At 35.1% G+C, this 26,192-nt stretch overlaps 2 protein-coding genes across 5 annotated transcripts in view; both read left to right on the top strand.

The window, feature by feature from the left end:
* LOC114415801 (DNA topoisomerase 3-alpha) overlaps positions 1-15,206 on the top strand; it is a 50,689-nt gene extending 35,483 nt beyond the window's left edge. For 3 of the 4 annotated variants that reach the window (XM_028380656.1, XM_028380655.1, XM_028380653.1), the window contains 7 exons: positions 9,488-9,566; positions 11,092-11,163; positions 11,353-11,424; positions 11,805-11,960; positions 12,941-13,061; positions 13,593-13,880; positions 14,847-15,206. In XM_028380656.1, the coding sequence (XP_028236457.1) occupies positions 9,488-9,566; positions 11,092-11,163; positions 11,353-11,424; positions 11,805-11,960; positions 12,941-13,061; positions 13,593-13,836 (744 nt within the window). In that variant the 3' untranslated portion in view covers positions 13,837-13,880; positions 14,847-15,206. Of the gene's footprint in view, positions 1-9,487; positions 9,567-11,091; positions 11,164-11,352; positions 11,425-11,804; positions 11,961-12,940; positions 13,062-13,592; positions 13,881-14,448; positions 14,716-14,846 lie in introns of those variants that run through there. The other variant, XM_028380654.1, reaches the window with a different exon arrangement.
* Positions 15,207-20,954: 5,748 nt separating this feature from the next.
* LOC114415802 (probable receptor-like serine/threonine-protein kinase At5g57670) lies at positions 20,955-24,716 on the top strand. The gene is made up of 10 exons (XM_028380658.1): positions 20,955-21,262; positions 21,364-21,446; positions 21,579-21,822; positions 21,962-22,555; positions 22,652-22,900; positions 22,990-23,153; positions 23,270-23,346; positions 23,427-23,574; positions 23,730-23,879; positions 23,973-24,716. Exons 1-10 carry the CDS (start codon positions 21,109-21,111, stop codon positions 24,210-24,212), a joined length of 2,103 nt encoding a protein of 700 aa, XP_028236459.1. The 5' UTR covers positions 20,955-21,108; the 3' UTR covers positions 24,213-24,716.
* The last annotated feature ends 1,476 nt before the right edge of the window (positions 24,717-26,192 follow it).

Here is a 26,192-nt window from a genome sequence, read left to right as displayed (position 1 = left end):
AAATTGGAAGAGGAAACTACTGACAGACAGTTATCCCCCCAAGAAGTACTAAGAAGGAAGCAATTCCAGGAAGCACTATGGGTAGCAGCTCAATCACATGAATCTATACTGAGGCAGAAGGCGAGATCAAGGTGGATTAAAGAGGGTGATTGCAATTCACGGTACTTCAATTTGCTGATGAATGCAAACCGCAAACATAACTCGCTGCAGGGAATCATGGTTGATGGATCCTGGATTGATGAATCGGGAGAAGTCAAAGAGGTAGTACGACAGTTCTTCATGCAAAGATTTCAAGAATCTGACCAAGACAGACCCCGCTTGGATGGAATCCACTTTCAGACCATTGGTCATCCACAAAATGAGATGTTGGTAGGGCGCTTCCAGGAGGATGAAGTCAAACAAGCTGTATGGGATTGTGGAAGCGAGAAAAGTCCTGGCCCAGATGGACTAAACTTCAAGTTTATCAAGGAATTTTGGCATTTAATCAAACCTGATGTCCTCCGGTTTCTGGATGAATTCTATGTAAATGGAATTTTTCCAAGGGGCTGCAATGCATCTTTTTTAGCCTTAATTCCTAAGATGTCTGATCCACAATTCTGAATGACTATAGACCTATTTCACTAATAGGTAGTATGTTCAAGATAATGTCCAAGCTGCTGGCTAAGAGATTGAAGAAGGTGATGCCAATCATTATAGATGAGAGACAATCCGCATTCATAAGGGGCAGACATATGTTGTATAGTGTGATCATAGCAAATGAGGTGGTGGAGGAAGCTCAGAGGAGTAAAAAACCATGCCTGGTTTTCAAAGTAGACTATGAGAAGGCATACGATTCAGTATCGTGGGATTTCTTGATATACATGCTGAGAAGGATAGGCTTCTGCTCCAAATGGATACAATGGATTGAGGGCTGTTTAAGATCTGCGTCCATATCAGTATTGGTAAATGGAAGTCTCTCGGCTGAGTTCATCCCACAAAGAGGACTTAGACAGGGAGATCCATTAGCACCCTTTCTGTATAATATTGTGGCTGAAGGTTTGAATGGTCTGATGAGAGTAGCTATTGAGAAAAATCTGTTTAGAGGATTCCAGGTGGGTGTCAATAATGTGGAAATCAACATTCTACAATATGCGGATGACACAATATTTTTTGGTGAGGCGATAATGGAGAATGTCAATGCAATCAAAGTCATTTTGAGGAGCTTTGAACTCGCTGCAGGCCTCAAAATAAATTTTGCAAAAAGTTGTGTTGGTGCAATTCGAATGTCGGACTAGTGGAACCAACAGGCTGCAAACCACTTGAATTGTAGTTTGCTGTCCATTCCTTTCATTTATTTGGGTATACCAATAGGATCAAACCCAAGGCGGTGTCAGCTGTGAGATTCTATTATCAGCAAGTGTGAGAGAAAATTATCAAAGTGGAAGTAAAGACACATTTCTTTTGGGGGGAGAGTCACACTGATACAGTCGGTCTTAACATCTATTCCTATTTACTTCTTTTCATTTTTCAGGGTCCCTAACAAAGTGGTGGACAAGCTGGTAAGAATACAACGCATATTTTTATGGGGTGGTGGAGCTGATCAAAACAAGATTGCTTGGATCAAGTGGGAGACGGTGTGCCTTCCAAAGGAAGAAGAGGGACTGGGCATCAAAGATATCCGGAATTTCAATTGCGTTGCTGGGCAAATGGAAATTGAGTCTATTCCACCACAATGAAGATTTATGGGCAAGGGTATTGGAGTCAAAATATGGGGGTTGGCAGAGCTTGAATGAAGCATCTTGAGTTCCCAACGAGTCCATATGGTGGCGGGACTTAAAACAGTCTCTTAATCAACCGCAACATGAAAACACTTTTCAAAATGGAATATCGTGGAGGGTTGGGTGTGGTGATATGATAAAGTTTTGGAAAGATAATTGGATTACTGATGACATATCTCTACTAGCAAAGTATCCAAGACTATATCTTATTTCGCGACGGTAAAACCAGGTCATCCAACAGTTGGGAGCCCACACGGAATCAGGGTGGGAATGGAACTTTAGGTGGAGGAGACCACTATTTGATAGTGAGATTACCATTGTTGATAGTTTCCTAAATGATGTTGAAGGCAAGACAATCCATCCATACAGAAGGGATGATTAGGTATGGAAAGCAGACCCAAGTGGCATATACTCGACACAAAGTGCGTATAATTTGTTGAGGGGGGAAACCATAGAGGGCAGTGGTGACGGAGTTTTTGAGGAGCTATGGAAGATAAAGGTCCCAAAGAAAATTTCAGTGTTTGTTTGGAGATTAATTAGAGATAGACTGCTAACAAAGACAAATCTGAGAAGGCGATAGGTCGAGATTAATGATATGATGTGCCCATTCTACAGGACAATGGAGGAGGTTGCAGGCCACTTATTTTTCCACTGCAATAAAATCATTCATATTTGGTGGGAATCTTTGTCATGGGTTAATACCCTAGTGGCTTTCCCAGAAAATCCTAGGCTGCATTTCCTTAAACATGTACTTGGTCTGACTGATGGAATACGGGCTACTAGATGGAAGTGTTGGTGGTTGGCTTTGACTTGGACAATTTGGCAGAAGAGGAACAACATACTTTTTTCAAATGGCACCTTCAATGCCAACAACTTGTTGGATGATGCATTATTTCTGCTGTGGACATGGCTCAGAAATTTGGAGCCAGCTTTTGTAACCCATTATAATCAATGGTCCTCTAATCTTAGAGAATGCTTTGTCTAGGATATTATTATGACTATGGATTTCAAAACTATCATTTGTAGTCAGCTTCTGGTTCCTATTGAGACTGTCTTAAGTCTGATCTTGGAACCATTTACTTGGACGATCTCACCTATGTAATCTTTGTACCTCTGGTACTCGAATATATATAAAATTTATCTTTGTTGATAAAAAAAAAAAAACTAGATCTAAGACTATCACTTGAAAGATAATAATTTGAATATTGTTGTAATTCTATATTTCAAAGAGTGAATACAAGACTTATTTATAAGCTGCCAATGACCTAATTAAAGAAATAAATACAATGTAACAAAATTTTTACAGATCAAAATACAATGGAACAAAATTTGTACAAATCAAATTTGTACTAATTACAGAATAAAATTTGTGCTAATTATGGAATGTATCCCAACACTCCCCCTCAAGTTGGTGAATGTATATCTATCATTCCTAGTTTGCAAGTAAGGTCTTGAAGCTGCTCCGTGGGAAGTCCCTTGGTGAACATATTTGCCAACTGAAGCTTTGAAGGGATGTATTCGGTGGCTATAAGACCACTGTCCAATTTCTCCCTAATGAAATGTCGATCTATCTCTGTGCTTTGTTCGATCATGTTGAATTGGATTGTATGCAATGCTGATGACGGACTTATTATCACAAACCAGTCCTATAGGAGCTTCATATTTTATTTTGAGGTCAAGTATGATCTTCATCCATAACTCATAAACCCCTTGAGCCATAGCTCTGAATTTTGCTTCTTACTCCACCATGTTACTAAATTTCCACCGAAGAACATGCAGTATCTTGTGGTAGATCTCCTATCAACAATTGATACTGCATAGTCAGCATCAATATATACTTTCATGGATAAATTTTTCTCCTTTTTAAACAACAATCCCTTTCTTGGAGAAGACTTCAAGTACTGAATGATTTTATTTACTGCCTGCAAATGTCTCTATCTTGGGTCATGCATGAACTGACTAACCATGCTAACTGCATAGGCTATATCTGTTAGATTTCAACTTAAAACCAATTGACTCTAAGTGAAGTTGTCCAACAGATATATAAGTTGCACTCCAAAAACTGAGGCAGCCGATGTGGGACTTCCTAACAATATTAGGCCTGGTGTAAGTGTTAACTCCTTGGCAAGTATACCAATTTGTCCAAGTAGTAATTTAAAACGGTAAGACCGACTGTCGAGTCCATAGGGACTTTGACTGTACTCAGGGTTTATATATGTCCAATTTTAAGTAATTAATGAATTGAATCGAATATTTGTAACTTGATGATGCATAAATGTAAATTCGACATAAATTAAACTACAGAGCTAGCATGTGCAAGGGTGAGAAAACAAACACTCGGAGCAGTGAAGAGATAATTGATGCAAAATTATGGGCATGTTGGGTGCTCAATGTACCAGAACTACTCTTGATGCGATGTTAATGATTTTTCTCTATTCAATATTATTTCAGTTATTACCTACATCACTTGCATACTATAGCCATGATTCTTCACATAAAGAGCCTAAATTACCTAATTTCACTCCTAATCTCTTAAAAGATAAATAAGACAAATTGTATTTTGAACATAGATGCATAATTTAGGTTAAATAGCAACATTCTATCCCTAGAGACGGATTACCTAGATGTTCTTTCCCAGTTCTTAAGAAATAAACATTTGTCAATGCCTAAACTTTATAACACTACATGAGCATGGGTGATCAAGCCTTAAACACGATAATAAGCACAGAAAAAAGACAATAATATTGAAATAACATTAAATAGATAGTTAAAATCATTGCATTAAGAGTGTTTGGTTGTTGAGCTCCCAACAATGGAAGGTTTAGCCTCTCATTGTCATGAAAGACTTACAAATACAAAAAGGGGCAAAGGAAGTGAAAAAAAATGGAGGAAGATGGAGATTAAAGGAGATGGAATGCTCCAAATGAATGACTCTCTCTCCACTAGTCATGCCCTAGCTCCTTGCTACCTAATAGAATGAATGAAATGTGTTCCCTCCTTTTTTTTCTTAAAACACAGCTCAATCATGTTTTTTGACATTGACTGTGCGTGAAGTGAGATGGCGTGTTGAGCGCAGCGCAAAAAGCCCAACTGGCGTAAGTGACCACGCGCTAAGCGTGCTTGCATGTGACAGCTGGCTTCCTATGTGGCTTCTACAAAAAGTATATCACCAAAAAACACTATAAATTTACTATCTTTAGCATCTATTGGATAAAAACTCAGAAGACGTTAAATTCTTAATGTTTAAATACAAAAGAAACAATGAAAGAGGAAAATTTGTTAATTGCTATGTGATTTAAATACACAAATTACGTATAAACAACAATTATCAGTGGTATAAGTAGATAAGTTTTCCCCCAAGTCTTTGGTACTGTGTCTTCTCTACCTTTGGGCTTTCTTCATCATTTCCAATCCTATGATTTTGCTCTATGGGCGCTCCAGTGGTTTTACAGCCCAACTTGCCAGCTTCTTTAAGGAGATCAAGTATATATTTTCTCTGAGAAATGAATATACCCTGCCTAAAGTATGCAACCTCTATCCTAAGGAAGTTCTTTAGCTTCCCGAGATCCTTCATCTCAAATTAGGCAGCTAACCTCTCCCTCAAGGTTTGTTTTTCAAGCTCATCATCACCAACAATGATTATATCATTGACATAGACCAAGAGCAAAGTAAGTTTACCATCTTGGGAGTGTTTTATAAAGAGAGTATGGTCACCTTGGCTTTGCTTGTACCCTAAAGATACCATAGCTTGAGTGAACCTACCAAACCAAGCCTAAGGAGATTGCTTGAGATCATATAGGGCCTTCTTTAGTGTGCAAACTTTATTTCCTCCATTAGTGGCACCATATCCAGGTGGAATCCTCCATGTACACTTCTTCTTCCAAGCTTCCATGTAAGAAGACGTTTTTAACATCAAATCAATGCATCTCCCAACCAAAGTGCGCTGCTAAGGAGATGATGATCCTAACTGCATTCATTTTTGCCACTAGAGCGAATGTCTCCTCATAATCGATCTCATAGGTTTGGGTGTATCACTTTGCAACCAACCTCGCCTTATACTGGTCCAATGTGCCATCAGCCTGATATTTAACTGTATATATCCACCTACAGCCTATTGCCTTTTTGTCTTTCAGTCTCTCTACAATCTCCCAAGTCTCGTTCCTTTCCAATGCACCCATTTTTTCATTCATGGCTCGAACCCTGCTCTCATCATTTAAGGCTTCTTGTACTAATGTAGGAATTCTGATAGAATCAATAGCTGAAATAAAATTCTAGTGCTGTAGAGAAAGATTTTTAGTAGACACAAATTGGGATATAGGATATTTGACCCAAGATCTTTTTCCTTTTCTTAAGGCAATTGGAAAATTATCTAGGTTAGATTCACACGAGGCATCTAAGATGTCCTCAATAGTATAAGTTCTTACCTTCGGTTCGGATGATTGAAGGTGTTGTTGGACTAGGTCAAGTTTTTTTCTTCGCTAATACTGGTTCCCAAAGCGTCTGTCCTCCTTATGTTGAACTGGTGATGATGTTGGTTCAGGGTCTTTGTCATCCTCTGTAGGAATGGAATCCTGTAACAAGGGAAAATATGACTACTCTCCCCCTGAAGCGGAGGACTATTGAAGAAAAACTTTGTTTCATGAAAAGTGACATCCTTGTAAACATAGACACGACGACTTTGAGGGTGATAATATTTGTACCCCTTTTTGTTTGAGGCATAACCTATGAGACACATTTGATAGCCCAAGGATCTAACTTTCCCCGATAGGGATCATGAACATGAACAAAGACAGAACATTCAAAGACACGACTCTGAAGATTGGTCATAAGGGGAACAGACGGATAGAATGTGGTCATGAGTTGAATAAGACTAACACCATTTAAAACATGAGAGGTTAACCTATTTATCAAGTAAGTGGCGGTTAGAACCGCTTTCCCCCCAGTAAGACTTAGGAACAAATATTTGGAAGAGTAAAGCTCTTACAACCTCAAGAAGATGTCAATTTTTCCTTTCTGCAATCCCATTTTGTTGAGGGGTGTCCACACAAGTTAACTCATGAACAACACCATTATCTTTGAGGAAATTGGAAAGGTTTTGATTCACATACTCTCTCCCATTATCATAATGCAATCTTTTAATTGGGCTCCCTAATTGTGTTTGAATTATACGGTAAAAGTTTATAAACAATTGGAAAACTTTAGATTTGTCTTTCATGAGAAATATCAGGTAACCCAAGTGCAGTCATCAATAAAAGAAACAAATCACTTTGCACTAGAAATATTATTGATAGGTGCAAGTCCCCACACATCTGAATGAACAAGATCAAAAGGTTTGGCAAACTCAAACATCACAATGAAAAGACTCAACTGACATTTTTGTAAACAAAAAAAGGAAATAAAGACTTAAGGACACTAAATAGAGGATGACCTAGACACCTGTGCTGAAGCCATATTTGGGAGGATGACCAAGGTTTTGAACTTGTCTGATGATTGGAAGCGATGGCCTTCTATCTAGTGCACTCTTTATTGTCCTTATGTTGCAAGTAGTATAACCCGTCCTACTCTTTAGCAATTCCAATCGTCCTTCTCATGGCAAGATCCTGGAAAACACAATGGGAGTGAAAAAATGTCACAACACAGTTTAAGTCCAGGTGATTTTATGAATAGACAAAAGGTTATTAGATAATTTGGAAACATAGAGCACATTATTCAAATGAAGGGAAATTGAAGTTGAATGTTACCACAACCAGTAACGGGGGTATGAGAACCATTAGTGACAATGATGTATTGGTTGCCAGTTAAAAGGTGTAGGATGAAAAATAATAAGAGTGAGGTGTCATATGATCAATAGCACCAGAGTCTATAATTCAGATATTTTCAGTACCAGAAGCATTAAAGGATAGGAAGCTATAACTCTTACCAGTCATGGTTAGGGAACAAGAGCTAGATGTCTTATTGAGAGAGTCCATAAAGGCCCTGTAGACGTTCCAATTCTACTTTGCTGAGAGATGGGATCTCCTTTTCGGCCTATGGGATAGGTGTGTCTTCTACACCTTTGGAAGCATACGCTGTTTGATTAGCACACCTTTGTGTGGCACCTCTGAATCCTCCGATGCGCTCAAGTACCTTCTTCTTTCCATGAAGTTTAAAACATGTCTTCTTAGTATGACCTGGCTTCATACAATAGCTGCACCAGCGATCATCATGGTTAGCCTTTGCGAGAGACTTCCCAAATGAAGAGGATGAGCCTTTTGTGGGACCCTTACCAGTAGCTAAGGCTGAACCATCAACAGAACTGCCCCTTCCAACATTACTGGCCTCTGAGTTTCTTTTCCTCATACAGTGTAGAACACCTCTAAGAGAGAAGGAAGTTTTTCTTTTCCCAAAATCTGAACCCGAATCAGATCAAACTCAAAGTTCAGTCCAAAAAGAAATTTAAAGATTCTCATCCTTTCAATGAACTGTGTCAATGTGGTAGAATTAGTTGTGAACGTCATTTTCAAATCCTGGCATTGATCCAACTCGATCCATAAACCATTCAACGTCTTATAGTAATCTGTTACTGAAAGACCCCTTGCTTGGTATTGAAAACCTTGTTCTCTATCTCATAACATGCTGCAGTATCTTCTTCTTCACAGAATACATCTAACTAAGATTCTCCCAAATCTCCTTAGCAGTGGAGAAGAACATACAGTTTTGGCTGATTTCTTGAGTCATATAGAATGCCATAACCAGGTCATGATAAGAGAGTCTTCATCATCCCAGGCTTAATACTTAGGATCTGTTTGGGCTAGAGGTTCTCCTTCTATGTGGTTCAATTTCTTTCATCCCTTGAGAGTAGTACAAACCAACTGGGCCCACTGGAGGTAGTTGCTCCCATCAAGTCGATATGAGCCTTGCAATGCCTAAAGGTCATTGGGATTGAGAAGAGGGATTGTCTCGTCTGTAGACATAATGGGAAGAGGAAAAATCGCAGAAACAAGACAGAAAAAATGCAGAACGATCAGTTTCACGACGGCGGACGATGGCTGACAACAGTGTTGGACAGCAGCAGATGGCGACCAGTGGTATACTCAGAGACTGGACACTGAAATAGTATCAACTGCAGCAATGAAGGCTGCCCGAAATAGTATCTGAATATTATTGTAATTTTGTATTTCAAAGAGTGAATACAAGACTTATTTATAAGCTGCCAACGACCTAATTAAGGAAAGAAATACAATGGAACAAAATCTATACAAATCAAAATACAGTGGAACAAAATCTATACAAATCAAATCTGTACTAATTACAAAATAAAATCTATGCTAATTATGGAATGTATCACAACACTATCCTAAAAGCTAGTTCTAAGGGGAGGATTGCTCAAGTTCTATAAGGAATAATTTGGCTTTATTCCTAGCCAATGTGGGAGTGGGACATCTAAACACTCATTAAATTTTATTAGTTTTTAGTTAAGATACATATTCCTATGACTCTTCACATTGATGATAATATTTTGAATATAATTTCCTTCCTCATATCCTATTTAACTATACTTTTGAAGTAGGCATCATTAAAGAGAAAGTAGTTAAGTACTCAATCATATAGATAACCAATTTTTATCCTCTCTGAATTCAGTTTAATTGATTTATGAAAGTTGTGTGGTTTTCCTCCCTTGTTGCCCTGTCTCTATTTCTTAAGATCACGACTGACAGATGCTAATATAAATTTGACCTCTAAATGAACAGTGTAGGAATGCTGTTTGGCTTCCTGGATCAGTATCTGAAGCAGTTGTGACGACCAATACTTGCAATTTTTGTACTCCTGGTTTGTGACAATTTTATATTTATATAAGATACATTTGTAGCTTTGCACTGAAAATATACAAATCAGTGGCTTGCATACTAATGTGTGAGTTTGGCCTTTTTTTTCTCCTTAAATTTTGATAAAATAGTAAAGCATTAAATTTATAGAGTATGAGCACTTAAGTGGAAATAACTTCATTGTCTAGAACTACAATTTGCTCATCCACCTTACCAAAACTACATGTTATTAACTGTTTAGTGTTGAAATTATAGGCATTTAAGTGGGATAAGAGAAAATAGAGATTTTGAACAATATATTCCTTGAATATAATGATGTGAAGGAAGTGATACTGTGACAAATTGTGCAGTGCTTTGAAGAAAAATATTTTAGGAAATTAGTGTGATAATTTGTGATTTGTGCAGATTTGAGTGATTAGGAAAATCCCATGAATCAAGGGATCTTAGAGTAGAGTAGGGAGACACAACTATTTTGTTTCCTAAAATACTAAAATAGCATAGAACTCTTGTATATATCCCGTATGATTATTCAGTATTATTGCCATGAAATAAATTCATTCAGACCTAATTTTCGATATGGTATTAGATCTCCCTATCTAGATGGCTTTGTCTCCGCATCCTAAACCTTGAGATCGCAGGCAGGCTTCGTTCATTGCACCACCCTTCCATTGCTTCAGCCTCTCTGCCTTAATCACATTGGCTGATTAACATTTAATGGTGCAATTAAATATCTTGTCTCAAAAGTTAGATTTAAAAAGAATAAATAAATAAATTGAAGATTAAAAGTAATTAAATATTTAGCATTATTATATTTTATCCAGTCAGGCTGGGTTCAAAAAATTCCCAAACCCAATTACTTTGTGTTCATCCACTTCCAATCCGATTCAACCTGTCAACCCTGACCCAACCCGATAATTTTAGCTCAGCTAGGGGACGGGTCAACCCAACCATGATCACCCCTACGGTTTATGGTGTACTAATACTTTTTCCCGACAATTTATTTTATAATTTAATTGTAATTATTTTTAATATTTAGGATTCATGCAGATGAAAATCTATGGTATAGGAAATTGATTGAGAATTGGGACACAAGGGTGGCTCCAATTCCCAGTGGAATGTTGATAACTTTTCTTTCTTCCCTCATCTGTGATTTTAAAGCCATCCAAGTGTCCAACAATTTATAAACAGGCTACAAACTTTGAGTGGCCCTTGGATAAGTTATCTTTGTGATATGCTTATTACGTATGACCTATATACTCTTTTAGAAATGCATATTATTATGTAAATCAGTAAATGCCCAGGTTTGTTGTATCAAGTAAATATAGGAATTCGAAAATTGTATCTTCTATTCATTATGTTCATTGCATAAATATCTAGCTCATGGTGTAGTTGAAACACAATTTTCTACACGTGCTTCTCTTCTTTCTCTCTGTCTCTCAATTGTATTGTTTAATTTATGTTTTAGTGATCTTAATCATGCGTCTTGTTTTAGATATTATTGCCATATCTGATTGGATAAAATGTTATAGGTCCTGTTTACTTGATTCAGTTCAAGTTTAGGCGGCTGGAGATACCACCAAACTACAGTCCCAACCATTTAGGTAGGTGCACTTCTGCAAGATTAATTTCTTTTCACCTGATTTAACCTTTTGATACCTGCCGAAAGAGCCAAAGGAGACCCAGAATAATGTGGTTCTTTAACTTATTAGTTCATTCATGAGTATATGGTGACTTCTCAAACCCTTTTTAGTGCAAATGTTTATGTTTAATTAATGCATGTGATATGATAGGTTGCATTGGTGGCTGTGATGAGATTCTTGCACAGTTGACAGAAATATGTGGCAGGGGCCCTCGCATGCCAGGTCTGTGAGAATGGCTAAGTAATTACTGGAAATGCTATAAAAAATATAGCTGGATTATACCTATGCAGAGTGATGTTGTATTGAACAATAGTTGTAAGCATTTAATGTGAAAAAACTTTGAGATAATCTATGTGAGTATGACAGTGTCAATACAGAATGTGTAAGTGGATTAATGACATGCAAACATTTTTAGGAGACAGTAACATTTATTTTATGGATATTATTGATACCACTAAGCTATTTTTTACTTTTTGTTTTGTTTTATTCTTCAGCATAAAATAAGTTTTAGAATTGTGGTCACAAGTCAGTGAGTTGCCATTCCCATTGTTTCAATAAATAAATATTCCAATCCTCTCATTATACCTTACCATGTTTTCCAGCAAGACCTCGAGGACCAACTGCACCAACCAGCAATGCCCATCATACTAACCCAAGGCAAGGAGCTTGCATGAACTGTCGAGAAACAGGACATTCTTCCACTGATTGTCCTTTACGTTATGGGAATGTTCAACATCATGGAACAAGTGAACATAATGGTATGGTCTCCGTAGATTTTAAAATTCCATGCCTGTTTAGTCTGTCTATAGAAATAAAAAAATGTATTTCTTGGATATTTAGTGTTGCCACTGGGATTTGAGCAAATGGTGACGGCCATTCATGAAGACACTGAATGTGTATTACTTTGGAATGATGGATTAGTGAGGAGTTTACTATAAACTGGTTTGTGTTAATTGTCTGGGCTTGGTCTGATATTTGATACAAATTGAAAAGCTCACCCGTGATATGCAATGCTTAATTACACAATGATTGTTAGGGTGTATTGGATTAGGGTTTGAATGCCGGGAAGCTTTTCATTGATCATGGTGAAATTTCTGTTCTTTTCTGTGCATGTTGGCCTAAGATATACTGTAGCCTGTAGGTTAAACTGCATAAAGTGTGAGGACACAATTTTTTATTTATTTTTTATCAAATCTAGGTTTGGGAAACCATATATAGCTTTGATTCAGGAATTTTTTATTTGTCTTTTCCATTTTCAAGATTTCATGTACTCTTTGTATTTTAGGAATTTAATATACACCACTGCAACATGTTTCATATTTTCTCCTTTTCCTCTCTTCTGTTTCCGTTTTTCTCGTTTCTTTTTTATCTAGATTGCCCTTCAGTGTTTTGGTTATCAACTTTCCATGCGCTAGAAACAAATTTGTCTTCTCCACATCCACATCAACCTATGTTATAGATGATAAGTGTTAAAATTTAATGGTTTACTTGTTTTTACATGTCATTGCCACTCTAGCTCAAGTTACGGTTTGTCTTTGTAACTTGTGCATACTTTTTTACTGGGATGTTAAAAAGTGTGAACTGACTTATTCGACAAAAATAAACTAAAAGAAATCTTAACTCAGTGCATCATGTTAGAAATTCCTGTTCTTTTTTTATCGTGCTTTTTGCAGTCATTTAGCAGCTGTCAAAATTGAAATTTAAAGCTTTGGATTTTATAAACCATTAAACAATGCAGGGGAAGCTTCTGTTTCATGCAGTTCGTGTGGAACACCATGTGTTTTGCGAACTGCAAATACAGTAAACAACAGGGGAAGGAAGTTCTACTCGTGTCAATCACAGGAATGCAACTTCTTTGTGTACGTGAACTCTTTATTTTTATTTATTTTTTGTATAATTATATTTCAGCTTTTTGTGCTATATTTTCTCTTAGGAGTGCCACAAATATGAAGAATTTCAACAAATTGAGTTTACTGGCTGGTGTTATTTTACCTTGTGCATGGTTTTATTTGTGGAGTTTCTTGTTTGTAACAAGGGCAGGAGAATTGTCTTTGATTATCTATGTCAAATTTTTGTAACTGTCACATCTTTGACACTTAGCACTTAATAATGTCTAGACTCTTGACAACAGAATGATTAAGCTTCCAACCTCTTCCTCTTAGGCTGCTTTTCATCCACACAAATAGCTCAAATTGACATTTATAAAATTGAATTTAAATATGATCACCTCACCATTACATAGTCTATGAATCTAATTTTTGAAGAGGCATCAACTCTTTATTTTCAATAATGTGATAGATGATGTTTCAAGCAGCTTAGAGAAACCAAACATATTGCATGGTTTTGAGATAGTTATTTTGTTTAAATAATCCTTATCACCCCTATCACAGATGGGAGGATAGCCTCAATGCTGGCACTGGAGGCAGAAGTGTTACACGCTCAAATAGTATTCCAGCCTTGAATCCTAGGCAAACTGGTGGACGTGGATCTCGTGGTAGAGGTGGTCAGTATGGATCTCGTACTGCTAACACAACATTTATGTCAGCCACTGGAGATCCTATTTCTGGTAGAAGATGCTATACGTGTGGTGATCCATCTCACTTTGCTAATGTCTGCCCCCATCGTGGTGTCTGATCTATTCTCAATGATTCATCTCAACTGTGTAGAAGGAAAACCAGGTTGAGCATCCAGAACCTTTCTGTTTTTTTTTTTTGTTTTTTTTAATTTATTATTATTATGTGTTTGTTTAAGCACCGGTAATGTAGTCTGTCAAACTTTTTGAGCATGCATTACCAAAACTTATGCCGGTTCTAATATGCCAATGTTTGCCAAATCGTTTTATCTCTTGCGTAGGAACTTGTAGCATTAACTTAATAAAAAAATAATGGAAGAATTTTTTCAATTGGATCTCCTTTGTATAAGTATGCCCTTGAAGCCATTTGATGAAGGGTATTGGGATTGATCAATTCCTGTCTATGATATTTAATTTTCTATTGGTAGGCTGATATCTAAATTATCATTATAAGCCCTCGTGGAAGGCAGCTGAAATATAGGACAATCTCTTAAAACTTTTTCTCATGCAAAAGTAGGGTGTAATGCAAGCTTCTTGTTTATTTATTTAGATATGGACGAGAACTGCAGATGCACTACAGTGACATAAATTACATAGACTTTTGTTTCATTTGCATCAACTAGTATGCATTTTGTAATACTGAGGTACAAATTTTCAATCTTTTTCAAATCAAGAAAATTTGGTCACACCGTCTGTTTGTGGAGCACATGGTGGGCTAGGCTGTCACGAAACACTTCATTTGCTAAATCTGAGGGAGCATGTGCGAGGGCAAGCTCATAGCAATTGTTTGACTGTAGCTAAGGAGGGAGCACTAAATCCATACTTAGTAACCAAGTCATAAATCATGTTTCAATTTTCTCTGCCAATGACCTAATTTATTATTTTTTTTTTTTGTGTATGCTTTAATCTAATCAAAGCATATAAGTAGCATGGAAATTGAATCTGTATCGTAGAATAATTTTATAATGCTTTATTGTGGATCAAAGCCATTGAATTATTTTTTTTCTGCATGGAAGGTTTTTTTCAAGTTATCCTGGCCGACGCATCTAATCGGTTTATTGTTAATTTGCAGATCATGTGCGTATGGGCTTTTAATATTTTGCCCAAAATACAGACACGTTATCTTTTTGGCCGCAACCATGTTGCTGATTTTTCACATTACAAGCAAGCAGAGATTCAAATGTTCACGACAGTTTTAGATATAGAAAAATTTTCTCGATATCTTTTTTTTTTTTTTGCCTTTTATTTTTCATGCACGACATTTTATGGTATAGTTTTAAATGATTTTTACTTTTGTCGAGTATTTGAAACTTGATCGAACGGATGTTGGGGGAAATGTTAATTTCCATCCAAATTAAAATCATGGAATGATTACACAAATGAGTAAGAAAGGATTAGGTGATATGATTAACTTCTCGTTTTAGTGGCATCATTTTAAAAAGCTCTCTAAATCCCCTCATGCCAGGAGTTTGGATGGAAAAGAAAAGACGGTTAGTCTCTTGCCTAAGAATCTTCATTTTATTCTTTTTACTTAAAATAATTCTTGAATAAGGGAATTTTTACTTTAAACAAATATCGTTTCCATTCTCTTCATCTAAAGGTAAACAGTAAATGAAACTTTCTAGAGTCATTTGTATGCCGACTACTGTGGTGTTCAGTTGTATTTTGTATCTTCTATAATAATGCAATTTGATAATTAAATAAGGATGTCTGGAAGTTCAGTTTTCCAATATCACCGTACTAGTTTTCTTAAAATGGTTAAATTCTTAATAAAAAAAACTCTTTTCTAAATAATGGAAACGTGTGAATAAGGGCAACTAGGGAGTAACTAAAGACAACTTGCATTTTGCTTAGGTACTTGATAATGGACGGTTTACAAATATGCGGCATGTTAATCCCGCCCAAAGCTCATGCAGACAATAATCTTTTAGCAATTCAAAGTGTCGTACATATTTAAATTTCTTTCAAAACACTTTTAACAAAAGAAAAACAAATAGGTTACTTCATAAGTTAAAATAAATTCTTTATTAATTAACCATAAATTTATTTGTAGATGTCTTTTTGTATTTTAGATAAGTTATATGAAAGAGTTTTTATAAATTATTTAATGAAAAATTGATTTTAACTTATGAAAAAATTTATCTTATTTTCTTTTCTAATTTTTTCCCTTAAAAGTACTTCTAGAAAAATTTATCCAAAATGATCCTTATTCTACTATATTTTTTCTTTATTTTTCATCTTCCATAATCCATACTCACTTTTCTTATTTCTCTGATTGACATATAACTTTTGCACTTTTTTTTTTACAATTCAATTTATCTTCATGAAAGTTTTTTTTTTTTAAATCGGTATCTTCATGAAAGTAGGTAACCAAGAGGTCAGGATTAAATTATAGCTTATGGCCAGAGTTGTCCTTCGGCTTCATGAAGTGCAGCTTCGACCATACTGCCAAAGGTAGTGGGTAGCATCATTTTCAACCAGAAAGATGGAAAAGTCTTTCCCATATGTTCTTTTTAGAATATTTTAAATATTCTTCCTTTACCTTTTTTTCTATTCTCTGCAATAAAAACCTCTCTTATTCTAATCTTGACTTCAATAGTGGTGCATGGAATTTCAAGGTAGGGAAAAGGCATCAAATGAAACCCAACGCTACCAAGGTTAGGTGCACATTTAGATGTTGATGGTTTAGCCAGATTCGCAGAGGACAAATGATATGATCAACTACATGTGCGCACTTCTTACATGTGAAATAAACACAAAGTTCACTTTATTTTTTACTTAAAAAATGAACACAAAAGTTTGAGTAGCTTTGTAGGAAGGAATAAGGGCAGAGGAAACTGGTTTAAAGGAATTTGGCTTCTTTAAAAATGAGAAAGGATAAAATATTTAATCTCAGCCAACTGTTGATGAGAACTTTAATTTGATTTTTTTAACACATTTATGATTATTATTTCAACTAATATTGTTTATTTTACTCTTACTTTTGAACAATCAAAGTGACCTCATCTCCATTGAAAAGATGTAAAAAAATGCAATCTCATCTCAAGCCTGTAATAATATCAATGTAATTTTTTTTATTAACAAAACACATGTTAGTTGTTAATTGTTAGTAAAAAAGTTGAAGATGTACCTTCTCACTCTCTATCTTCCCTTCACTGCTAGATCAGTTTTATAATTTCATATCAATGCAATCGAAATTCGGATCGATCATTTTATGGAGGTAATGTGTGTAGGATAAACATATCATTTACTGCTAAATTTTTATTATAAATTCATTTAATAAAATAATTACTATCAATGTAGTAATATGAACTTAAGGTCAAGTGTGTTGTTATAAGGCATGAGTTTCGGATGTTATGTGCATAGTTTGGGGAAGTTTGTTTAAATTTTTGAAAAAATAACTTTAAAATAAGTGCTTTTTAATCAATCAATAAAATTTGCTTCTTAAAAAACAGAAAATAACTCATTTTAAGAAGAAACAATTTATACAAAAACATTAGAACATCATAAAATTGTCTATATTATTTAAAAAACACTTACTTTAAAAAATGTGTCTAAACAAACTAGCCCAATATTACAATTAAAATTTTGTACAATGAATAATTTTCTAATCGAGTAGTGTGACGAAAATTATGTATCACATTTAGCCAATATGAAATATCGACATAATTATCAAATTATGAAATATATTTTTTTAGTTTTCGTGGAATAATTTATTTGTAACAATACAAAATTTAATCTAATTTTTTTATTTATTAATAGTTGGTTGATTCGAGCCGTCAGAAACAGCAGTTTTTGAGGCTTCACGTTAAGGAAATATAAATACAAAAGTATAATTTGATAATCAAGCTATAAAGATCTAATACCTAATTCTCTTTCTCGGCTTGAGTTGTAACGAAAACAAAAAAAGGGGCATCAAAATTTTCTTATTTTCTTATTTCATTCGATTAGCTTCGGGCACTCGCTACCCGTTACTGTGATTATTTTTATTAGAATACATTTTTAATTTGTTACCTATTAGAATAAATTTTTAAAAATAATCTTATTAATTCACTCTTTCAAAGATAATAAATAAATTTTGAATGTATTCTTTTATGTTGTTATTTTTAATTTTATAAGGATGAATGTGAAGATATTCTAAATTTTCAAGGGACTAAATTAATAATAAAAATATTTAAAACTAATGTAATCGCGTACTTATATTCTTTATTACATTTAAAGAATCATCAATATACTATCATGTAAAAGACATACTAATGTTTATGAAAAAAAAAAATAATGATGCATTCAGGAAGATATCATTTATCTTTAAATTTGAGTGTTTCATTATTTTATTGTTATTAGTGAAAAGATTATTATGAGCTACTCGTAATCTCATTCATAAATTATCAGTAACATAGTTGATTTAAGTGGTAACAATTTATATTTTTAAGTGGTCAAATATTTAAATCTTATTTCATCTTAGATATATAATATTTAATTTGTTTTGTTTATAGTACTAAAAAAAATCAATAATTCTGATAGAAATAGCTTCACACCAATACCAATATATATCATGGTAAAAAAAAGTTATCTCATTCATAACTTCCCAACAATGGCTAACTTAGCATAATTAGAATTGAATACTCAGGGTGGGGAAAAGAATCAAACTTTTGATTTACAGAGTATTTCTGACTCCGTAAGCAATCTCTGGTTTTCCCCCACACTTATTTGTCTTTGGTTTGCTTTTAGAACGGCTAGTATTGCATGGGTCCCTTCTATAACAAAATTGGTGGCATGTATAGTGTTCAACACTTTCTTTTATAGGTAATGCCATCTTCTTGGATTGGAATGGTATATTTTACATGAGCTTTCCAACATTTTTTCCCGCGCCTAATATCTTGATATGCACGTAAAACTTTGGCTATAATTTTATTTAGAAATGTTGCATTTATTTTAGTGAAAATTGTACTAGTAGTAGGTTAGCACAAAGGTTTGGACTACGAACTTCCAACATCCTGAATTCATTAGAAGACATTAGGGAAATCTTGGGGCAGGATCTCCCACACAAGAGTTACCTATTTTATGAATTGATGGCTTTAATGAATTGCAATTGTCCCTTAAATTTGTTGATATAACTACTCCATATTGTTTTCTATTAAATGAGTTGTACCGCATTTAATGATGAAAATATGTCGTCCACATATCATCGCTTATAAATAAAATATCTTAACTATAACTATTGTTAATTATGTGAAAATTCAAACTTGTATAACTCTTGTGCATTTAGAGAGAACAAAGACACACATGCACTCGCATATTTTAATTTAATTGTGAAGACACGTGCCAGACAACAAGTGATACTATGATAATGAGATGATAATAACAAGATCTTTTGTATTATTATACTATCTCAATATTTATTATTGAGCGAAAATGACTTTCACACGCCAATTTGAGATATTGATTTTCATGTAATGGATTAATCTTTTCAAATAAATATTTTTCTTATATATGGATCGACTCAAACGCTCAAAGAATGGATGTCTCACCATATGCTTAAAAAGGAAAGACTCGAGAATCAAACTATATTAATAAAACTGAATATTAGTATTTCATACATGAATTAATAATTAGTAATTATGATACGATAGTTAATTTATCAATCTGTTAATTGAATAACCCACATTAGTAACCTAGAGTTTTAGTAATATTAATGGGCTTGAAAATAACATGAAAAACAGTTTTTCACCATTTTCAATGGCTGATTAACATTTAATGGTGTACATGAATGAACAAGAAAGCAGAATCATTCTAAATAATGTGGACCCCGCATTAAAGTTTCCTTTGAATGATTTGACCACTAACATTATTATTTTGTCACATAATTGTATATTCTGCCACACAGCATCTTAGCCAACTTTCATAATAACACTAAAACATGTAACATGCCAACCAATGAGTAAAGTTTATCCCGTAAGTTTATTAGTTATACTGTAAATCAAGCTTCCATGTTTTGATATGTTCAGAGATTAAGACAGTCGCAAAAAAAAAAAAAAAAAAGAGTTTAAGATAGTCATGCAATCCCAAATTTTGATTCCAACACTGTTTATTAAAAATATTGCATAAGTCGAATTGTTATTATTATATTTTACTTTAAACTTTGATTAAACACAACATTTACTCAATTTCTTTCGAAATATTTACTTTTATACGATAATATTCAGAATGTTTCTACAAAAGGATTCAATGTGCATGTTAGTATAATCTTTTTACACTATTAACTGAAAAACCATCTTTAAAATAATTATTATAAAAATTAATAAATTTTATTTAAAATTTGCTATACCAATATAAAAAATTTATTACATGGTATATCATTCATTCTTTATTAAATGATCAGATATTTATGTTATAAAGGGTGACAATTAGTTTTGTTTATACTTCTTTAACCCCATTTCTTTTTTTTTTGTTAAAAAATTTGTTCTCTTTTTTAATGAGATGACTATTTATTTGGTGAAAAGTGTTTATTTAACAATAATAATAATAAGCATGAAATAATTAGTACATCACAGCATCCAACAAAACTAAACATTGTTAAATTTATTTTTGTAATTAATTATCAAAATATGTTACAAAAATGTTTAAAAACACAAGTTTTCATAAGAATTTCCAATTTATTTGATAGTAAAGTGTCTTGATTTGAGTTTTTTATGTTTAATCTGAGGTCAAATGAACAGAATTTCTTTCACAGTACAATAAGATGTAGTCTAGGAAGATAATATAAAGCGGGGTAGAGGTTGAAAGAGAGAGAAAGAAAGAGATAAAATGTGACAGATTTTACTAACAAAACTATCATTAAAAAAAGAAATGTAATATTAGGAATTTATGACAAAAAATGAAAAACATTTACATTTGTGAAGAAACATAAAATTGAGTATGAATCACTGTGAAGAAGGAGGCTTCTGAAACGCAAAGCAGTCTTTTTCAAAGAGTAGACTCTGAAGTGCAGTCTACAGAACCTGAATGCGACTTCCCACATCCAATCAGCAGCACACTGATGATTCAGCATTCGCCACGTCAGCGAAGCGGGGTCCACTAAGCGATAATTAACGTGACTAAACGAATCACGGTCGACACAACCAACGGTCCACAACAGAATCCATAGTCTCTCACTCTCCTGCGAATCACCAGAACATTCCCCTTAGACACCACGGTCCTCGAGCACGATTCGTTCCTCTCTCGCCATTCCCAAGATAAAGCAACCAACACCGAAAAGAGAGAGAGAGAGAAATAAAAAGAAAGAGAGAGAAGAACAAATTCAACACTCACACACACACAAAGTGACTCTTCCGATGATGTTAATCGGCGACGGTGCCGGTTGCCGGAAAGTCCTCGTCGGCGTTAAATTAGATCCTCGCAGCCGCGAATTGCTGACGTGGGCTCTCGTCAAGGTCGCCGAGCCCGGCGACCTCGTCATTGCGCTTCACGTCCTCGACTCCATCACTGGTTCCCCTCTCTCTCTCTCTCTTTCTTCTTTCTCTCTAACGTTGTTTTTTTTCTTACTCTTAATAATCTGAATCATTACTATTTTTTTTTTGTTATTACAGAGGGAACGGCATCGCTGTTATCTCTCGTGAAGACGTTCGATTCCGTTCTCGGCGTTTATGAAGGCTTCTGCAACCTAAAACAGGTTCGTTGGTTCGTTTTTCGCCGTTACTTGTTTTTTTTTTTTTTCGTTTCGGGCTACGCGAAATGAATGAGCCGTTACGTTACTGCGTTTTTCCATTTCCAAACTCCGTAACGGTTTTTCGGTTCCGTTCAGGTTGGTCTGAGGCTTAAAGTGTGTCGCGGAGGTTCGGTAAGGAAGGCGTTGGTGCAGGAGGCAAAGGCGTTTGGCGTTTCCACCGTGATTTTGGGAACTTCGAAATCTTATCATACTATTCGTTCTTCCGCGTGGGTTGCGAAATACTGCGCAAAGAAATTGCCGAAGTGTATCTCTGTTTTCTCCGTTGATAATGGCAAAATCGCGTTCCGGAGAGAAGCTAATGGAAATTGCAGTGATCGAGGTTTTGCTTTATTCCTTCGTTTTCTGCGTCTATTTTACTTAGGACCTTTATAATATACTTCGTCGGTAAAATGTGTTTTAGTTTTTTAGTTAGGTCAGAAAAAAAAAATGAGAATGATAGAGTTTTACTGTTGTGGCAGAGAAATTGTGTGAAGGGTCAAGTTTGTCGTCAAAATCGTTGGTGGTTTACACAAATAAGAATATGAAGAGTTGTGGAAGTTGTGCATTGCAAGAGGGTTCTGGAACTGAGTTTGAGCAAGGGTTGTGTGAGGATGTTGAGAAGGAGAATCCGCTTGCTTTGGTTCCGTTTAAGAAGCTTGAAGATGCTCCTTGTTTTTCGGTTGTGGTGGATAATTCGAAGCCTAAACCTGGTTGGTCACTGCTTCGCCATGTGTTTCATCACAAGAAGCATAACCATAAGTCTTCTTCTATGAAGAATACATTTGTTTTTCAACGGGCGTTGCGGCAGCCGAATTGTCATTCTTCTGCTGTGGTCCATCCAGATCATAAACAAATTAGTTTTAAGCAGATTGATGATTCCCCTCTTGATGGGGTGAGTGGTGCCATTGTGCCATTTGAATCTGCTACAACTACTCTCTTTACTCTTCCCTCCATTTGCAGTGGTTTGAGTAGCCTTCCTGAAGAATTGTTAGTATTACAAGAGAAGTACTCGTCCTTGTGCCGATTATATCGTTTGCAGGAACTTTTATCTGCAACCTCCAACTTTGCATCTGGTTAGCTTTCACCGTTTCAACTTTTGTTTCCTCGTTTTTGTTCTGGTTGCTTGCTTGGGGTATCTTCTGATTGGTTTTTTTCAATTGTGTTTTCAGATAATTTGATTGGCAGAGGTGGCTGTAGTTATGTTTACAGAGGATGTCTTCCAGATGGCGAGGAATTGGCGGTGAAAATTTTGAAGCCGTCTGAAAACGTGATAAAGGAGTTTGTTCAGGAAATTGAGATCATTACAACTTTGCGCCACAAGAACATAATATCTATATCTGGCTTTTGTTTAGAGGGCAACCATTTGCTACTAGTGTATGATTTTTTATCAAGAGGAAGCCTGGAAGAAAACCTTCATGGTAGATGTTTATTTGGCTTTGTTTGCTAGCGATTGCATAAACCTTTTCATTCTCTAATTTGTCTTTCTTACTTGTACTTTCTGGCAAAGGCAACAAGGTGGACTGTAGTGCATTTGGTTGGCAAGAAAGGTACAAGGTGGCCGTGGGTGTAGCTGAGGCACTGGATTATCTGCATAATGGCTGTGCTCAGGCTGTGATCCATAGGGATGTGAAATCTTCTAATATCCTTCTTTCAGATGATTTTGAGCCTCAGGTATTGTAGTATATTTTCTTCCCTTGCTTAGTTAGGTGATGACATTGTTACCCTTTGAAACATTTTCCACTTGATTTCAGTTACTTATCCTTAAATCGTTGCGTTTATTACTTCAGCTTTCAGATTTTGGACTGGCTAGTTGGGGTTCATCTTCTTCCCATATTACTTGTACTGATGTGGCCGGAACTTTTGGGTGTGTAACATCCCTCTTGTTCCTCCTTTGGCTTGTTTACCTTAGCTTTTGATTTGTTCTGAACAAGTTTTGTCTGGCAGATACCTCGCACCTGAGTACTTTATGCACGGTAGAGTGACTGATAAAATTGACGTATATGCTTTTGGTGTTGTACTCCTTGAGCTTCTCTCAAATAGGAAGCCCATTAACAATGAATGCCCAAAGGGCCAGGGGAGCCTTGTTATGTGGGTAAGTTTTTTTCTCACTTATAGACTCAGCATCTAAGATTGTTACAACAATGTATTTGAATGAATGAAATGTGTACAAGTATAAGAACTGAATATCCTGCATATGCTACTATATCCTATGAATTGGACTTAAATGAGATTGATGACAATATCCAGGCAATACCAATTTTGGAAGGTGGGAAGTTTTCCCAGTTGCTTGATCCAAGCCTAGGCAGTGAATATGACGATTGCCAGATCAGGAGAATGATTTTGGCCGCTACTCTCTGCATTAGACGGGTTCCTAGGTTGCGACCTCAAATCAGCCTTGTAAGCCTTTTGCCTGTGCAAATGTGTTCCATTCCATATGTCCTTCCTTTTATGTCCTTTTTAAATATCAGTCATGTTTTTGTAACGATGCAGATATTGAAACTTCTGCACGGTGATGAAGAGGTGATAAGATGGGCAGAACAAGAAGTTATTGCGCCACAGGAACTCGATGGATGTGATGAGGAACCAGTTCCAACTAACATTCAGTCACACCTAAACCTTGCTTTACTGGACTTGGAGGATGATACGATTTCTATCAGTAGCACCGAGCAGAGTGTCTCTTTGGAGGACTATTTGCATGGAAGATGGAGTCGATCTTCAAGTTTTGACTAACCAGTTGTTCATATTGATGCCACATTGGAATCAAATGTTTGTTTCATAATTATTTTTTGTTTTTCTTAGGTTAGATTTTCAAATTCTGCAGTATAGCACTGATTGGGTCTTGGAAGAGAGGTCCAACGGCAAAAAAAGTTCAGCCCCCCTCCTTGACTTTGTAGCTATGTCTCACTCAATCTGTATTCTGGAAAGCTTTTAGCGGTAGAAAACTCATGTTGGTGCGTTTGGGCTTTTGGGATCAGATTCTAACGGGGCTAATTGCGTAAAATTTGACCAAACAATGAAGAGTACATATATTCCACTTTGAGAGAACGACCTTTTGCTTCTTAGTTGCCTGGTGTCACATCCAAAGTCCACATACATAAAGTGTGGTCTCGTCGTCATTAAGACTATATATCTTTTTTTCCTTTTTCTTTTCTTAACTAAAACTATTTTCTATGCTTTCTTCTTGTGATGTGAAATTGTGAATAAACTGATCTGTAAAGTTTGAGTTTAAGGTAACTTTCACTGGATTTTCATGCTATTAATATAGATGCAAATATATAAGTAGAATATGTATATATATATGTATATGTATGAAGCGATGCACATATAAGGTATGTTTAGGTTTAATCCTATGCTAAAGTTAGGCCTCACTGCATGTAATTTTTTTTCTTCAGCGAAGTGGCTCTTTAAGGAACTTGGATATATTCACATCATCTAATTGCCGTCTAAGATGAAAGAAGCTCTTACGGCGCAGAAATGTTATTTTGAAAATTTAGACTAACTAATATATAGGGGTGGAAATGAGTTGAGTAGCTTGTCGAGGGCCTTCGGTTCGGTCTGTGTAAGGCTGGGCTCGGCTTGACTTGTTTATTATAAAGGTCAAGCTTAAACTTTTTAAAAAATCTTTTTAGATAAAAAGGTCAAACTCAAACCATAAATAAAACTTGTTAAGCTTGACAAGCTTAATTAATAATAATAATAATAATAATAACTTTATTTTATCAAATCTTATCTTATCCAGATTTTATTCTATCTAGATTTTATTTTATTCAGATTTTATTCTATCTAGATTTTATTTCGTCCAGATTTATTTCATCTTATCTTATTTTATCCAGATTTTATTTTATTTCATTTATGGGCTTTGACTTAAAATAGATTTGTAAGCTTTGGGGCTGAGGATCTATATAACAGCACCAAGGTTTTAGTTTAGAGAGTTTTTTTTTTTCGGAGAGAAGAATAATTCTAGGATTTTAGAATTTCAATTTTTATTACTGTTCATGCACACTATTCACGTAGAATAAAATTCATTTTCTGGAAATCATCTCTAATCCATACATTTTTTAATACTATGCTCTTTTTATTTTCTTTTGATATACTTTGTGCTTTAACGACTTGAATTCAATATGATTTTGTTTATCAATTATTTTTGGATTTGTACATTACTTATACAAAATTTTATAAGTTTTTTTTTAGTTTGTATTTCACTAGGTTTTAAAATAATTAATTAATCAAAGACGTTTTTAAGAAAGCTTTTAAATAGGCTCGTGGGCCAAGCCAGACTTTTATATAAGCCGAGTTAAGCCTAAAAACAGGTAATGAGTCAAGCTCAAACCTCTTACGTATTTAACTCATCCAACTGAGGTCAAACTCAAGTCTAATAAAACTTGACTTGACTTGGCTCATTTCCATCCTACGTAATTTATTTTGATGCAAGATGACTTCAAACATATTCTCCCATTCTTCACCGAAGGTAAAAAAACATAGGGTAAGCTTAAGGATACTACAAGTTCAACGATAAAAATAAATTGCAGTTTAAAACAGGTAATTATGATCCCGATACAAAAGAAATTAGAGAAAATTGGATATTTAGCATAGGAAATGGCTGGCGCTAATGATAGTGAAGCAATGACCAGACTTCTAAATGGCTTCCTGATCAAATACTCTATCGAATACACTTTATACTTTAACGGCTATTTTTCCCATCTCTTTTAC

The sequence above is a fragment of the Glycine soja genome, chromosome 6 (assembly GCF_004193775.1).
Source record: "Glycine soja cultivar W05 chromosome 6, ASM419377v2, whole genome shotgun sequence".
Lineage (NCBI taxonomy): Eukaryota > Viridiplantae > Streptophyta > Magnoliopsida > Fabales > Fabaceae > Glycine > Glycine soja.
The sequence above is the reverse complement of the archived record's forward strand: the minus strand, read 5'-3'. Positions and strand labels throughout refer to the sequence as shown.

What these genes read in the sequence shown, in the direction of transcription:
- LOC114415802 (XM_028380658.1), top strand. Translation starts at nt 21,109, where the DNA reads ATGATGTTAATCGGCGACGGTGCCGGTTGCCGGAAAGTCCTCGTCGGC. An exon ending in CGTCCTCGACTCCATCACTG is followed by an intron (nt 21,263 to 21,363) that starts GTTCCCCTCTCT and finishes TTGTTATTACAG; the next exon opens with AGGGAACGGCATCGCTGTTA. An exon ending in AACCTCCAACTTTGCATCTG is followed by an intron (nt 22,556 to 22,651) that starts GTTAGCTTTCAC and finishes TTGTGTTTTCAG; the next exon opens with ATAATTTGATTGGCAGAGGT.